General features: G+C 36.6%; 1 protein-coding gene across 6 annotated transcripts in view; it reads right to left on the bottom strand.

Moving 5' to 3' along the window:
* LOC124802437 (far upstream element-binding protein 1) overlaps nucleotides 1-18,211 on the bottom strand; it is a 75,600-nt gene that overhangs the window by 41,891 nt on the left and 15,498 nt on the right. For 4 of the 6 annotated variants that reach the window (XM_047263216.1, XM_047263217.1, XM_047263218.1 and 1 more), the window contains exons 5-11: nucleotides 17,681-17,786; nucleotides 17,228-17,398; nucleotides 16,910-16,957; nucleotides 16,662-16,775; nucleotides 15,673-15,882; nucleotides 13,908-14,124; nucleotides 4,524-4,681 (exon numbers count right to left, since the gene is read on the bottom strand). In XM_047263216.1, the coding sequence (XP_047119172.1) occupies nucleotides 4,524-4,681; nucleotides 13,908-14,124; nucleotides 15,673-15,882; nucleotides 16,662-16,775; nucleotides 16,910-16,957; nucleotides 17,228-17,398; nucleotides 17,681-17,786 (1,024 nt within the window). The remainder of the gene's footprint in view (nucleotides 1-4,523; nucleotides 4,682-13,907; nucleotides 14,125-15,672; nucleotides 15,883-16,661; nucleotides 16,776-16,909; nucleotides 16,958-17,227; nucleotides 17,399-17,680; nucleotides 17,787-18,211) is intronic. The other 2 variants (XM_047263220.1, XM_047263221.1) reach the window with 2 other exon arrangements.

Here is an 18,211-nt window from a genome sequence, read left to right as displayed (position 1 = left end):
CTCGAAATAGTTTAATGTTGTCGTGCAAGACTTTACAGTATACAAGCAAAATAAAAAAACAAATAACATTATTCATTTTAAATTTCTAACACTACAGCAAAGGTTCTAGAATACACTCAACTGTGTAAGTAATATAAATGAATAGAATGAGGACACTTTATGGTCAGTCCATACCAAACAAAGGTTTTAATCTAACTTCCAAACTGCTGACAATAGGAATCGAATTTGGAAGAAGCTATAGTTAGATATGTAATGTATTAATGCTGCCACATCTGTTTAAATTACCTACAATCTAAATGATTAATAAAAACCTATTGTTAATCTAATACTAAATAACTTGCAAAATATCTGCATAACTTGAAGATATCTACAATATAAACTCTAGCAGAATAATTATTTTAATAACTACCTGCATTTTAGTTTTGGGCAGGCTTTCTGAACAGAAAGGACAAAAACAAAATAAAAAGGCTGCACAACTCTAAGTATGTTATGTGATGATTTGTACGATATAATGATGATCACATCCAAGGTTAATGGGTAGACTTCCTGTACGCTCCTCGCGCTTAACCTTTCCTTGCATAGAATTAACTGTCAGGTCTTGAATTTCAGTAAAAAAACATGTTTACCATGTGCTGTGACCAAATAGTGATATTCTCAATCTTGTGAAAACATGTTATGAGGTTTTTCTGTTTTTATACTGCACAGCAAGGCCATAATTACAGTAATCTATATATGTTACAGAATTTTTCCTTTAATATTGGATCAGCTCTGAAAAACTAATTGCTACTGAAGGCATAATTCAAATGTTTATGAGCATCATCCTCATTGTATCGCATAAAAAAGGCTACAGTGTGACCGCTAGAGGTCCAGTGGGAGGACTGAGAATCTTTAAGCACAAAGAGATGCCGAAGTACCTAAACAAATTAACTCATACGAGAGGTTTAGTTCCTCAGATACTTTAAACTATGGAAGTATGGAGAAACTATCAAACAGAATCAAAGCCACAACAAAAACTCCCAACTTTTAGACTATCCATCTGTTTCTTGCAAAATGATCTAACAAGGGAAGGGTCAAACTCAACACATAAAAAGTCCCGTGGAAAAATACAGCACAAGGAAAGCAGTCAAAATTTTACAACTGTTAAGAAGAACTGCATTAAAAGAGTTCAAAAATGCCAAATGCGAAGACCACCAGGTGAATGGAGAAATGTACAACACTACCATGGCTTACTTTTGAATGCATTACGGGAACAGCAGTGATCAATGTCTTATAAATAATTACTATTAAAAACAGTCTTGATCACGATTTATTTAACAAGGTGACCGGTTTCGACCACTACTGTGGTCATCTTCAGACCATTGAGTAGGAACCTCTTTCTGTTGGAGAATCACTACTGAAAGAGGTTCCTACTCAATGGTCTGAAGATGACCACAGTAGTGGTCGAAACCGGTCACCTTGTTAAATAAATCGTGATCAAGACTGTTTTTAATAGTAATTACTACCATGGCTGTAGCGCACTGTGCGTGTGCAACACAGCAGACACACACAGCCTCGGTCAACAGCACATCGATAAACAGATAACATGACAATCTTAATTTCTAACGGGAATTTAAGTTTTTGTTCATTGTGCCCAAACATCTGTTAGTGAAATTATTTGCCAGAGTTTATATCTCATTTAATGTTGATAATCACTAATAACATCTACCCTTGTGCAGTTTCTGGAGTTTCACTGTAATTTGGAATCCAAATAAGATTCTCAATCTTGCAAAGCTTAATACCAAAAACAAAGTATCCAGGAAACATCGCCTACTTCTGCTGATTAACCGTATAAATTATTTGCTAGTTAATTCCTTGGACATTCATTTGAATGATGACATTTCACCTGACTGTGGAAGAAATAGGAAATAATTCTGATGATTCATGAATTGTGGTTCGATCAAAGGTAGTTGTGCCAATTTGAGCCTGGAAAAAGAACACCCTGCTAGCCTAAACAAAACATTTATTGCAGTAACTTTCAGTGACAAAAAACTGAGCTTTTTGTTGAACAAACATGGGAGAAAATGCTTTGGATTAAGCTGTGTCTTAGTGTGGTTCTGTTCTGTAAAATGTGAACGGGAATTGCATAAATTCAAGGAATTTGTAACATGAAATGCATGTCAAAATGAAACCAATGGTAAAAAGGAAAAAAAGAATTTGAAAGATTTGGAATTGTTCATGAGAGAATGCACCATTACTGATGGATATCTAGGAGACTGGCCCCACCAAATTGCAAGAGAAGAGAATTTCTTATTTCTAGGCTGCTCTAGCCTTGAACAGGTTTAGGCGATCATACAGAACAGTACGTAATAAAATTACAAGTTTACTTCAAGTAAACATGTAAAGGATACACTATAATATGCAATATTATGCACAAAGAAATTCATTTGAAGACAAAGCTCGCTGTTATTCCCACAGCTGCTGTGTGTAATACTAGTAAGTTAGTTTTCCTGGCAGAACTGCATGCAAATTGTGATTTGTCTTTGGGGCAAAAAAAAAAAAAAAAAAAAAAAAAAAAAAAAAAAAAAAAAAAAAAAAAAAAAAAAAAAGTCACTTGTGCAATCAATGAATGCTGTGATGTACATGGTAATGTCAGTGGCATATATGTGTGGATTACTGTTCCTCTATCTTTGTATTTGTCTTCAGCAACTTCAAGGTCAATTAACACCAAAATAAAAAAAACTGCAAAAATCTGGGAAAGAACATAAAAAAAAATCAGGAAAAATAGGAAAGAATTTTCAACATTTCATTCTTAATGTCTTCCCATCTGTTACAGAAAATAATTCATTGTTTTTGTTGAACTCTTGGCCTGGCCATAATGCTGCCTCGTTTTTGTGGACAGTGAAAAGGCTGTTGACAGATTCCATCCAGAATAACTACAGTAATTCCATCCAAACAACTACTGTAATTCAGTTCCCAATTTTTTTTTCAGTCAGTGTAACTTCCAATAGCTCTTGTAATTTCAGGTCAACAGAGCAGTATCCTTAAACTTCTGTTTGTGTGTATCAGTTTACCCTGCCATTTTTTTGAAATTTGGTGCAGTAAACCTGGTATGTAGCACAATATGCTGAACAATGTCCAGGACCATTTTTACTGTCTAAATAAAAGCAGTAATTACTGTGAGGTGCTTCAATGCATTAATGTTTTGTCAGCTGTGACTGGTGTAAGAAATACATTTACTGCATTCAACGTACACTGCATTTTTGTGATAACAATGGAGAATGAACAAGGATCCATTTCACAGTTTGCAAAATGTGCAGTTTTCACCAGTTATAAGAACTGTGTTACAAGAATTTTAATAAAATCACATATGCATAAGAAATCTCACTTCAACAGATTGAAGTCCCAATTGGTGCAAGTCTCTGAAGTTACAAACACTGGCACAATTTTATTTCCTCTGCCAGTCTTCTTTGTAAGAATTACGTCTCCAACAGTTAAGCTGTCTATAAGAACTACAAGCTATTCAAAAAGCTAATGTGAAATTTTTTGTGTGGTTTATGTGCATAAAATTCCCGTGTGTGCACTACAAATCTATGCACTACACTCAACAAATATTGCTTCGTTGTTACCAATCTGCACACTAGGCAGGAAGGGCTGCACGCACAATTAATTTAAATGACGACCTTTTTGGCCAAAAGCTTACTTGTTAGACAGTCTTTGTCGTGCCTGTCTGTGACTTAGTATCTCCACTATATGGTGAGTAGTATTCCATCCTGTTCACAATATTGACGTTCTATTATGCCTTTTCCATTGATTCACAATAATTAGTGCGGTAAGTATCTCACCATCCACATTGGCGTAACTCCTTGCAGTCACATGTATTTCCTAAAGAAAGCTTTTTAAGTAAGAGGACATTTCATTGTTCTACCATGCTGCTGGTGCAGAACATTTCTGATATTCTGAAAATTATAATTTTCTTCTCTGCCAGACACTTGATGCAGCACCAATCACTGCTTTGATTACTGTTTCTAACATTAAAAGAAAGCCACATTTCATTCACTATAGATTGTGGCACAATATCAGAAATTAATTCTTGCATTTTCTCCAAAATAGCTATCATTAAGTACTTCATCCCTGTGTGTCAAAAGCTCGTCACACTTCAAATACGTACTCCAGCACTTTCTCAAAGTTTCCATCAATTGATGCTCATTTTTTCACAAGGGTAATTGTTAAAGTAAATGTATACTGAAGTTAGTCTCATTTGGTAACAGTATCTGCACACATCAAGCAAGCACCATTTCTATTAATTTGTTCGTAAATCTTAATGGCACACTAGTTTTTCTTTATCTGAACAAAACACTCAATTCAATTTGTACCATGTGTACAAAACTAACTATTCCACGTTTCAAGCTGGCAAGCAACTTATTTTACTTCACAGTGTCTAGCAACACAAAAGATCACATTTCCTTAGCCAACACTCAGTGCCTGGATAATAATTCTATATCTTATTTTTATACGAAACTAAATGTTATGAAAGTAGATCTTACCATTCCAATCTTTTCACTAATGATTCTCTTCGCCTGTTCTATTTGGTCTGGCGTCCCACGTATCACAAACACTTTTTCAGCAGGATTAGGGGGCGGTCGCCTGTCCAACTCACAATGTGCCCCCGACTGCTGGTTTATTTGTTTGATTGTCTCACCACCTGAAAAATTCAGCTGTCTGAACAAATCTTAACTTCTGACATAGAGTTCAGTAAATTGATAACTAAACCCAGTGAAAATAAAGGAACTAAATAGGCCTACTTCCAAACAAGTTTATAGACAAAAGCAGCATTTAAATGTACTTGCATTATAACCTAATATTCAAAAACAAGCATTTATTTCTGGCAATAAAGTTATGTTATTTATTTCCAACTCATTATTACCAAAACATTCAAAGAAGCTGACAAAAAATTATAAAGGCTTTCAGATTTAAATGCACTAATTCTGGAAACAACTACTGATCCTGCAATCATTTTAACTACTTGAGACATATTTCTGATGTCCTCTTGTAAAGAATTTGGCGACGTGGATTGTCGAGAAATAAACAATGGAAGAATACACGAGAACTATGCTTGTATATGTCTAAATAAAATTCCTCACTGGAACCAACACTACTAATCTCATTCCTACACGCAATCAATCAGTTAAAAGTCTCCAATTTTCCATGGAGCTCAGTCCTGTCTAATTACTACAGATGTTCAGGTCAATGAGACAAGATGTTACCTTCCCAATACTGACTGCAACTATAATAACTATCATATCAGTGGTTCATCCCTTGTACTTACAAAAGTAACTATCCTGTCAGTAGTAGTTTCAAATATAGTCAATTTAACTTTCAGTTTTCACTTTGGTTAATATACAATTATGCAAACAAGAGTTCAATGCAACTGGAGCACTGGATGGCACTATATTGTCATCAGACAGTTTTACACTCCATTTGACAACTGCAGCTACCACACACCACTAATTACTAAACAATGCTTATTGCATAGTTCAGAACACTAAGTTAAAATTATTAACATAGTTACAACAAAAATCGGAAGTGTGTTTTTGTACATTATCTTTAATTAAACCTTTCCTCTCATTTTTGTTTTCAATTCCTGCTCAAAAGAAAGGGGGTTTAAGATGGAAGTACATCAACTATTTTACTGTGCAGTATTCTCAAGCCATGAAAAATGGCATGTAATACAAAAATTGGAGTTCAAGGTATGCTGGAGGATTGAGCAACAATTCTGAAACACCTGTACATGCCGCAGAATTTCCCACACTAGTTTCTTATACCCAGTTTTTGCTTCATACAAACTACAACATTAATTATCAACTTTCATTGCATTTTGCACCAATCAAATCTGCTGTGTGTGCACACACACACACACACACACACACACACACACACACACACACACACACACACACACACACACACACCACAAAGATGATCAATGGCAAAGTTTGTTTTCCTCTAATTCTTTACACATGCACCTTACGTTCAAGTGTGTCACAACACGACATTTCAGTAACTCATAGTTAAGCTTTACTTTTATTTACAAACATACTACATCCTGACTCAGTTTATCTTCTGACAAATTGGCGACACGAATAGTCACAACTTCTCAAAACTAACAACTTAATACATGTTAGCAACACCAAAGTTTTTACTCACTAAGTATGAAGAATTGTAAGCTTAGCAACACCAAAGTTTTTACTCACTAAGTATGAAGAATTGTAAGCTCGATGTCCAGCAATATATGTTATTGACGAACTCAATCAAATAAGGCAAATCCTGGGTTGTAATTAAATAATCAATAATACAGTCAAATGACTGTTCATTAAAAAAATGTCTAACTACAGGACATCACAGTTCAGTGCATCTAACTTGCCTTCTCTCCAGTTCCAAAAGAAAAAGATTATTGTTTAACACCTTGTCAATGACAAGGGTATTAGAAACAAAACAATGTGGAAGGAAGTTCAGCTAGTCATTTTTCAAACCAATCCTCCCAGAATCCGTTTTAAGTTATTTAGGAAACCATGGTCCTCCGATCAGGATGGTCCGACAGTAATCTGAATTCATCACCCCCGGGTACATGTCCGGCCTTTCCTTGTATCAAAGTCCTTCATAAGCAATGACACAGGCATGTAAGCACAAAGATATTAGGAACTACACAGGGGCTAATTACTGATGACTGATATCCTCAAGGATTCATATGATGTTCCATTTGTCACATGCTAATCACAAGCAGTGAATCACAGAAGTGTTTCCTCCCACAATAATTACTAATTGATTGTAAATATTCAGATTACTAAAATCCTTGCAGCCAAACTAAGTGATCGTTACAACAGAAAAAATAGTTAATACTGACAAGGGAAAATGAAGATTTATGACAAACAGGTGGTGTTACTAGTGTTTGTTCTACATAAATAATTTATGAGTAAAGGTGACCACTCACTCACTGAGTCATCATGAGGTGCGCACACGCACAAGGAAGAAAACTTGCTAACTTATTTTGGCAGGTGGAGTAGAGCTGGGATGGGCAGAGGGGAAAGGGGGAAGGCAGAGGGGTTGGGAATGAATAGCCGGTGGGTTGGAGGAATGTAGCCGGTTTGCTGCCTTGGAATGCAGCAAGGGAGGGGGAATACATCGGTCTGTGAGCAGGTGGGGTGTGGCACACAATGAAGGTGACGTGGAAGCATGAACTGGAAGGAGCTGACAGAACAGAGCAAGGGGAAACTGTTGGGTACAGCTTGTGGGGACAGTGAATTAATGTAGACTGAGGCCAGGAGGGTTATGAGTGAAGGATGTGTTGCAAGGATGACCCACCTGTCTAATTCAGAAAAGCTGATGATGAAGGGGAGGACTGAAAGGTCTAGTGTTAAGCAGCCATTGAACTCCAGCATGTTGTGACAATGGATGGTCAACTTTGCTCTTTACCAGTCTGGCAGTGGCCATTCATTCTGGCTGACAGTTTATTGTCATATCAACATAGAAAGCTGTACAGTGATTGTGGCAGAGTTGGTATGCCGTGGCTCATTTCATAGGTGGCCCTGCCTAATGTAATAGGATACTCCTGTGACAGAATGGAATAGGAAGTGATGGGTGAGTGTGAGGTTTTGTACCTGGGTCTTCCCCTGGTATAAGATACCAGTAGCAAGGGGTTGGGAGTGACACAGAAGATGGACTACAATGTGCAGATCAGGTATGCGACAGAATGCGGGTTGGGAGGTATCTTGGGCAGTATGTACATTGCCAGGCATGATAAAGGATTTATTCTGAAAGCTAGCAAGTTTTCTTTCTCTAATGTGTGGCCAACAACTGAATTATTCTGCTATTCAGGGAATGTCCTTTTTACTGGTATGCCGTTTAGAGAAAACTGAGGTAAAGTACACAGCAAACAGAAAAGCAATTAAAAAAGGAAAAACTATGCAACATTTAGGAGCATGGTAATTTGCTGCTTTTTGGGAACTGTTAAGTTACTGCAAAACAGAATATTAAATCAAATGCAAACGTGAAATCACTGAATATCCCTCTCCAATGGTATCAGCATTTACTCATGTTCCAATTTAATAATACATCATTAGGAGATATGTGCTCAGCAACTCGTTCCCTAACCAGCATCTTATGTCTAATGCACAGGATGAAGTTGTAATTTGTTACTACTAGAGACACACTAATCAATGGCAAAGAGCTTAGTTTCATTTATGTAAGGTCAATGGTTGAGACTCAGTGCACCCATCAAACACTGATGAGAGGCCAATGAACTTATCTGCATACCATTCTTGTACAAATACACGCCACACTTTTTTCCTGGATTTTGGTTTGAAAAATGGTGATGCAGCCTACAATCAAGATTTTCTGCACTCAGGTCAATCGTCACTTTCAAAATTAAATGTACACGTATCTTGTAGGTTGAAAAACCTAAAACAGTAGCTGTCCTTAAAGAGAACTGACTGCTTCGCAAAACTGTGTCAGCTTGTTTGCACCACTTGGTCACTTTCTTAAAAGCCATGGGACGGCACCTAATGCAAGTTGATGTTTCGATATAAATCAAATGGTCTCAGTCTGTACCAACAGCTGTTTCACTGCAGCCAACAGCCAACCATAGGTGGCAGACGGCAGTGTGTTCAATATGTGCTTGTAAACAGAAGCAGACACATAACAAAATTCCATAACAACACACAAGTGTTAAATACATTTGAATTTTTTGTGGTTTAAATCTGATATGTGTTCAACAATTCTACTCTTTCCTACAAAATATGTAGTAGTTACTGTGTAAGTCAAATTTAATATTAAAGGTATTTGGAAGTCTTTTCCTATTTCTAAAGATGTGTATCTTCTACTTCAAGTACTCAATTTTATCAAATTGCAAACATTGTCAGTTGTGGCATTTTTGTCCTATTTCCACTTACATCTGGAGATGTCATACACTTTCTCATTTTTAGCAGTTGCAAATATGTATTTCAACTGCCCACAAGAAGCATGAAGCATTTCCACACATTGTGACTACACCAACTAAGAATTGTAATCAAATCTAATTTACAAAGATTGGAGTCAAAATTCAAGTAACATTGAATAGATTACCAGTAACAAACCTTATTGTTTTTGCCAAAAATATAGAACTACAAGCACATTAAATCAGAAGACATTGAAACATTACATAGTGCATCCAATTTACTGGAGTATAGTGCATCCAGTTTACTCGAGTATCAGTTTTACCCAAATTAAGCACAATCACTTATCAGCACCAAGAGCACCTGAATCTTCACCCTTGCTAGATGATCCAGAATGCTGCTCAGAGTCAATCATAAATAAGGACATCCCCAGCCCCAACAAAATGATTAGAGATTTCGGTTTTTTAGAACTTAACACAAAGTTCTTCCAATACTGACTATCAAGCAGCCAAAATCCAATGGCACACTTCTCAACAAGCACGTTGCAAATAGGCTAAGTCAGTTTCCTTCTTTCAGATTCAGTTTCACTCAATCACCAGTGTGCCCATGAAAATTCTCCAACATAAGCAGGGATTTTGAGCAAAGAAGAGCCTACCCCACTTATTCCAAACAGCTGAAATTCTGCCTAAGACCAGTTCCTTTGCCATCCATCACAAGCTCTTATTGTGATAACAGGTGGGAAGCTTTCTCCCTTGGGGAGGGTGTTCCAATTAAAACCATATGCAGTGGCAATTTTCATCCATCAGCCATAATGTTTAACGTAACTATGCACTGTTGCTTTTCAGCAATGTTCGTATTTGCACACTATGTACCACAGTGCTAGTTGGCATATCAAAATAGACCAGCAATTTGGTCTACATTCCTTATGTGGGAGAGTAAATTATAATTTTCACATCTTAGTCTGATTACGTACCACTGAAAAAATAATAAACTGTTTTCCACACAAAACTTTAAATTCTACAGGCAATGTTTCTACTACGTGCTATTTTGCAGCCTTCAATTTGAATCATTTCAATCATAACAGTTTATCCACATTTCCTACTTTGAAGTAAAAAGTCAAGGAAGTCCTCTGGATATTTGCACTTTTTGCCTCAAAATGCACACCAACCTTTCGAAGTACTTATGAATTTCAGCTCAGCTGCACACCACCGACAAAAGTATTTTTCAACAACATCGTATCTGGGTCCATCTTTCCACTTTCCATATTCCTCTGTATGGCTGATAAATCTGAAATTTTTCCACATAACTAATATGCTCCTTTCCCACTGTCACTTAACTTTTCACTCATCTTCAACTTGCGTAACACTATTTCTTGAATTAGTCATCACCACACCTCCCAATAAATCCAGTAGTATCACAACACACGTGTCGAGTTTAGACAGCCTGCCATCTAGCAGCAGAGCAGATGAAGCTATAATTTAGCATACCTTTCTATTCTGCCAACTTAATAGTTACACTAGTTATGCTAGCATTGAAAAAGGACAACAAGAGAGAATTCAAAAATACTGTCTAATTGAAGTTATTTTTGAATTAAGTAGTGGGGCCTATATTTAAGATTTACTTTTCTACTGTAATATTGTGTCAGAAGTTCAGCTGCATCCACTATTTGCATGTGGCCTATATTTGCACAAAGGCAGTAAATCTATGGGCTGATCTCTCAATCTAAATACCGATAACTTTGAAGTAATGTGTTTAAGCTGTTATTAGAAGAATTCTCCGTTCCTAAGTGTACAGGATGTGCAATATCAGGTCCTCAATAGAAGTATTACAATTACTAATGTACAAACACACTGCTTGAGAGGAAAATCAGAGACTTCATAAAAGGACGTTCTTTGCTCCGTTGTCAAAAACTGATGATCAGCTGATCATGGTTAGCTAGTATACAGCGTAACTGAAGAAAAATGACATCATTCCATAAGAACTTTTACATGCTTGAAAGACTCTCTTCTCACAGTTAAATGCAAAAATAAACAGTATATCTTTGTTAACTGTCATGGTCCAATCAATGATGACATAAGAAAAATCCAAGTAAAGTGGAAGCATTCTGGTAACTTCTAGAAGAAGAAATATCAAAATTTCCAAAATCAAATGATGTTATACTAATAGGGGATTTTAATGCACAAATAGGGAGGGAAAAATCATTTCAAAAAATAGGATATTATCCAGCCCATAAAAGAACAAACAAAAATGGCACAAGACTAATGAGTCTTTGTAGAACATTTCAGTTGAAGGTAATGTCAACCTCCTTCAAAAAATTACAAAAAAGACAAAAACATGGATCTCTCCAAATCCAACACTAGAGAAGTTTCAGTTAGATCACGTGGCTATTTTTAAATGCAATTTTAAAGAAATCATGAATGTAAAAATAGCAAGAAACAAGGAATTTGATTCTGATCATTACCTGACTAAGATTAAACAATCTTTTCTCCAATAAAAACCAAGAGACAGCAAAAATTCAATATAATACAGGCAGGCTCAACATCACCAAATAGGTAATAAATTTTCAGGAAGAAATTAAAGGAGGGAAATGGGAAGAAATATCTAAAGAAATCAAAAGGGCAGCAAAAAATGTATTTGGAACAACAAAATGAAGAAGAAAGTCTGGTGGAATGAAATCTGTGAAGAAGCAGTTACAGAAAGAACAAAGCAGTGGAAGAAATGGAAATGTTCTGGGAAGCCTGAACACCTTGATTCATTTAGAATGCAAAGGAAAGAAACAGCAAGAATAATAAAAAGACTGCTAAAAGATCTTTTGAGCAATTACAACTTCTTGACATACAAAACAATTTTGTAAAAAATAACTTCCAGAATTTCTATAAGATGTTTAAAAGTCATCTAAAGGGCTACCAAGCTCCAAGCATTTGCTTCACAGATGAAAATGGTAAAGTAGGTCTATGCAACAGCCAGAATTGTGAAATACTAAGAAAGTACTTTGAAAAATTATTGTACTGTGAAGAACCAAACTATAAACTAGAATTTTCAGATCCCCGTCTAAATACAGAAGCAGATCCACCACCTACAGCTGAAGAAATGAAAAAAGCAGTAAGTACCCTAAAAAACAAGCAAGCCAGTGGAGAACACTCAATTACAGCTGAACTTATTAAATGGTCTCAACCAAAACTTATAGCTAACCTTCAGCTCATGTTTGAAGAAATATGGGAAACTGAAAAGATACCAGAAGACTGGAAAGTGGCTCTCATCCACCCCTTGCACAAGAAAGGTGATAAGCAAAATGTAAATAACTACAGAGGTATATCTTTGTTGCCAGTGGGTTATAAAATATTTTCAACAATACTACTGAACAAGGTAGAAACACCACTTGATAGCCAATTGGGAGAGTATCAGAGTGGATTTAGAAAGGGCAAATCTTGCTCCGAACAAATTTTCAACCTAAGTCTATAATTCGCCAAAGACTTACAAACTCCAAAGATATAGTTGTAACATCTATAGATTTTAAAAAGCCATTTGAGTCAGTTGATAGGGTAACACTAGATGAAGTGATCAGAGAATTTGGCATCAAATCTAAATTAGCACAAACCTTATTCGTGAAACACTCACAGACACCAAATCAAAAGTGAAGTTACAGGGTGAAATATCGAAGGCATTGAACATAAAAACAGGTGTAAGACAAGGTGATGGCCTGTCTCCACTCCTCTCTAACTGTGCACTACAGAAAATAGTAGAGAATGGAAACAAAAACTAAAAGAAGACAAGCTATCACCAATCAAACTGGGAACTAAAAACAAAGGTATTGAAATTCACTGTTTAGCATCTGCAGATTTTGCCATTCTTTCTGAAAATCTAACAAATGCTGGAATACAAATCAATCTCTTAGAAGAAACAGCCAACAAAGCAGGTTTAAGAATATCTGTAGAAAAAAAAAAAATGACAAATATAAAAAATGCTCCAGAATCCATAGCAACAGATATTGGCCAGATAAAGAGGGTAAACAAATTTAAATATTTGGGAGAAATTATCCAAGAAAATGGCTTAGAAAAATTCACTATAGAAGAAAGAGTATAGAACATGGAGGAAGCTTATGGAATAACTAGGAATGTCTACAACAAAAGGTGTCTGTCTGAAAATTTGAAGATACAGCCCTACAACACAGTAGTAAAACCAGAATATCTTTATGCAAGTGAATGTGTAATTTGTAGTTCAGTACTAAACAATCTTCAAGTCCTAGGAAGAAACATCATTTGAAAAATATTTGGACCAACAAAAACAGCGATTCTCTTCCCAAAGTTACCTAATCTGCATGTGAAAATCATTCCTCTTGCAATAGAAGGAGAAACTGACCTGAGAAAATGTTCATGTTTGTAACAAGACGACTTGCCAGTATCTCCAGCAGGTGAAATTTTAAGTAGACATACATGCAACCACAAAGAACAGTTTTAACTCTCATAATTACTTAAGTAACGAGGAGAGACAGGAAGGGGTTAAGGACACGCAGATCACTCAGACTTAGGGGTGTGAGACAGCAATATAAAGGACTAAGGGACAGAGGTCAGAGGCAGCACTGGTCCAGCTTCAATCTGGAGATGATAGGGCTTACCGACAATTTTTGTCTACGTGTGCACGCATATGTTGTGCGCGCGAGATGGCTGTACTTTGAATCCACCTTCTTAAACCAATTACTGGCAAGTCATTTTGCCTCCTGATAAGCATTCTCTTTGATACTGAAATACGTATCATTGTTCATAAGTGCAAATGTTAACTATTACTGACTAGACGACAACCAAAAAGCTGAATGTCAAGTTCACTGCACACTGTTTTACAGTTTCATTTCCCACATCCTGTTGCTTCCATTCCTTATGCTTAACAAGTTAAACAGTTATTTCTTGTATGACTTGCAAACACAGTCTAGTATTTCAAATTACACCAGTACCCTAAAAAAACTAAAATTTAAGACAAACCAATTTCTTATAGGTATTCACTCACCTCTACCTATCACAATACCACACTTTGCAGCAGGTATACTGAATGTAGCCTCTTGTTTATCCATTTGTCCTTGCTGCATCCCACCAGGTCTTCGATCCCAGCCACCACCACTGTTGAAATCACCCCCCCCTCGCATGCCCATTCTGTCATAAGGTGGTCCGCCCCCACCACCTGGACCACCTCGGCCCCGCCCGCGACCCATCTCATTGTCACGACGCTGTAATCACACATATTTTGTCAATATGATGCTAAAAGTGGATTTGTAAACTCAAAAGAAAAGCTATGGCTCCTGTTGTGGCAGATATACATACCTAAATTAGCATAACCACAGGCATTACGCCAACATTTTAACTGAACTCTTCACAGAGATTTGGATTATCTTATTGAATTTTGCACTTTAAAAACGATATAGCACATGCTGTTTTAACAGTAAGAAATTGCTCTCTAAGATGAGTATACCGACACTGTCATTGCCAAAATAGGCATATATATATATATATATATATAAAAGCATTTAATGAGCTTCCACGTCTGTTCTTACATTAATGCAGACTAATTAGCACCGCACATTATTCCCTATGTTGATGAGAAACTTCTTACATTACCACTTATTTATAGCAATAAACTAACTTTATTATACTAAGAACCGTTTATTAAAAATTAAAACACACAGAAGAAATAAACTGTTTGTGAGCATTGAATGTTATTCGCATCCTACAAGGAAATTATCCAACTATGCCCTGCCAAGGATTAGATCAACAGCACCTCAAATCTATACCACCCTTTTGTATTTGAAATAAGGCTGCCAAAAAAAGCTCCACAACCACAGCTCACAAGTACTGCAATGCAAAGGAACTACCAACTAGAAAAGCATGAAGGAACCAGTAAAGACATGACTGAGGAAGGATATTGGCTGTTTTCGGTATTAAAAGAGCAATTTTAGTTTGTATCTATCTCTCCAAATGTTTACCTGCATCAAGACAGCTAAGTGTTATATTCTGAATAAACCGTCAATTCATTATTTTAAATGTTAAACCTCTATGTCATACATATTCAAGAACTGCGATCTGAAGGGAAAACTACCAAAACCTAATTTTTATCAGATCCAGCTGCATTGCTACTAATCCAAGGACAGACATCACATCAGCTACTTTTCATGGACTTTCCCCACTAAGGTAAATAGAGAAGACAAAACAGAAGCAATAACTAAGAACAGTTATGTCAAGAGAGAGAGAAAGAGAGAGAGAGAGAGAGAGAGAGAGAAACCTCAATTGTCTGAAGCTGTCTGTGCTTTTCATTTTCATCACATGCGCAATTTCAAAAATTCGTTCCATCAACAGAAACTACTGCGTTAAGTAGGAATTTGCCTCTGCCCAATATTAATAGCCCATTAAGAATTTCATGAATTAGTGCATTACAGTAATTTATGTAGAACATTGTGCCAACTGTAATTCATGGAACAGAAGTCCTATGTTACAAAGCTGAAATTTACTTTATCATTTCTCTAAAGAACTAGACGCATGTAGCAGCGATTTAGAGCCCTATATGTTGAAACTGTAGATGGATATCTTATGTATTAATTTAGGTTAAGACAATAAGTAAATCCCAAGAAAATGGGGAAGAGAGCAACATGCAGAGCCAAATATGAATATATGTCCCTAAAGGGTGGCATAGGTGCAGTGGTAGCATAGTGGTAAGCCACAGTACTAATATGCAAATCAGCCTATATTGACAGACACGACAGGAGCGGAAGGAAACTTCTCACCATGACACTCTCAATGAGATCCTCTATCCTTCTACGAGCTTGTTCCACCTGGTGAGGTTTGCCTGTTAATAGGCACTTTCTCTCTCCAGGGTTTTCGTCACGGCCCTGATGCTGAAACTGCACACGAGCCCCCGTTTCATTCTGGATCTTCTTGATCATATCTCCCCCCTTCCCAATAACAACACCTACTGCTGCCTTTGGCACTGCAACCTGAAAATAGACATCAACAAACCTTCAATACAGAACTACTTGAATGCTTTAAATTCACTAATCAAAAGAGTTAGTTCAATCCAACCATGCAGATTTCATTATAAATTCCCAAGTATCCAAGTACATGCAGCAGGTGATTTAATGATTCAGGACTATTTATTCTTCGAAATTAAAGAATATTTGTGTCTGGAAACAACGCAAAAATCACTACCAAGCTGCTCAGTCCTCAAGAAGCATTTCATCAGTTGGTTTGGATAGTCAAAGTAAAGAAAACATCCAGGTCTGATGTAATTCAAGTTACAATAATGTACTGATGCAATGTGTTGCACATGCTGGGGAACTTCAATAAGTAAACTTTTGCACACCATTTAAATGTCACAAAATTTAGCACCGACACAAATACTGACGCTTGGGGATAGCATATTGAATTGTGCTTAAACCAACTGATGCATGCTTCCAAGAGACTGTCTTAATGAGTGTCCTTTAAATATCTCCTGAATCTTATCACCCAAAATTACAATACAATTTTAAAGAATAATGGAAAATTAAGAATTAGGAGGCCTCTTCACATTCAAAACCATGTCCAGCAACAAGCACCACTTGTAACCATGTGAACATTATTAAAATGAGGTCTCCAAATAAATGCAGAACAAGGAACAAATTTAGGTCTCCTATGATGCTGGTAACACCAATTTGAAAAGAGGCACATATCCACAGGTTGTGAAAAGGCCTTCTAAGTAAGGACACTAAGGGTTCGACAAAGTGAAGGCAAAACTAACCTCAGCTGTGTCTCCGCCTGCTTCACCACCCCCACCAGCTCCACCATATTCATCGTAGTTGTGGTTGCCCCCCTGACCCCCACGCTGCCCTCCGCCCCCGCGGCTGAATGCCTGCTGACATGTCAATCACTTGCAAGTCACTCAGTGCTTCACAAACAATTTATTTCTTACGACATTTCTCAGTGATTCCAGTAGAAAAACTACTGATATATCAAACACTGTCCGAATCTGCAACTTGACATGCTTACCTGCATCTCTTTCTCAGCAATCAAGTCATACACCAACTGCTTCGCATACTGAAATGAAACCAATTCATGTAACACCGAGTCTTCAAAATTCAGCTGTATTTTGAATCTTATTTTTTAAAGAATTCTAATCATGATTTGAAGTAATAAAATCCAGCAGTGATTAAATTCAAGCACTCCATGCTCTGCAGTATGGAACATCATTCTGATAGTTCTTATACATAAAAATAAAAGCAACAATTTGAAGATAATAATACACATCTCACAGCAGTGAACATCACACCAACTATTTTTAAACAAGTCAACTCTTGCAATGCTCACCTCCACCTTCTGAGGATCTCCACTGATTCGCAGTGGTTTTTCCTGCTCCTGAGCAGGGCCATCTTGGATGACCACCATCTTAGCACCAGATTTTTCTTGTAGCTGCTTGATTGTTTCACCGCCTTTCCCAATAATCAGTCCTACTTTTGGACCAGGTACCATGATCTCCACCTGTACAACATGATAGTCTTCCCCAGTTTCTACTACCCTACCCTCTCTCACTCTCTCAAAATATTTCTACAAGCTTGTTTCTTCAAATGAAAATTTAAATTTTGCTCACAATTAATAGAGTAAGTTTACTTTATATGAATGGTGAAAGTAAGTTTGGCATAAAATTAAAGAGACCTCAAAAATGTTCCTCTTGTTTCAGCAAAGTGCAGAAAGTATGAAATTATAAATCTATGTTTCCTGGTTACAAGTGGTGTTTTGTTTTAAATTTGATTTATCACTTACATGTGCATGGTTTGATGAGCCCATGTTCATATCACCCATACCAGAACCAGTTCCTTCAGTTCTACTGCGTTGTTGGACAATATTCATGATCAGCTCCTTCGCACGACTATAGGAAAGAAAATAGGAAATTACTAGGACACAACAAGTGGGGAACTTAAAATGGATATTTTTAATGTTAATTCTAATTACGACTGGAAGAATACAGCACAATTAAGCACCATTGACAAACATTTTGCAAATGACATTACAGCACATCCTGCAATAGTTAACAATTTAAGTGCCATTTAAGCTGCAATGAACTTAAGAAATATTTCTGACACAAAGTAAAATGCCCTCCAACTGCCTTCACGATATTTTTAAGTAATGGGAGCCAACTTAGACAAGTAAGTAGCAAAACAAAATCCAATTCTGAAGTACTAGAGTGTTGGGCTGTTCATTAACAAAAATATTAGGTCAAATTACTAACAATCAATAGCAATTGTTAATTCATCATCAATTTCTTGGCCCAGATGTGAAGTCAGCAATAAATCA

Source organism: Schistocerca piceifrons, chromosome 6 (assembly GCF_021461385.2).
Source record: "Schistocerca piceifrons isolate TAMUIC-IGC-003096 chromosome 6, iqSchPice1.1, whole genome shotgun sequence".
Taxonomy (NCBI): Eukaryota; Metazoa; Arthropoda; class Insecta; order Orthoptera; family Acrididae; genus Schistocerca; species Schistocerca piceifrons.
The sequence above is the reverse complement of the archived record's forward strand: the minus strand, read 5'-3'. Positions and strand labels throughout refer to the sequence as shown.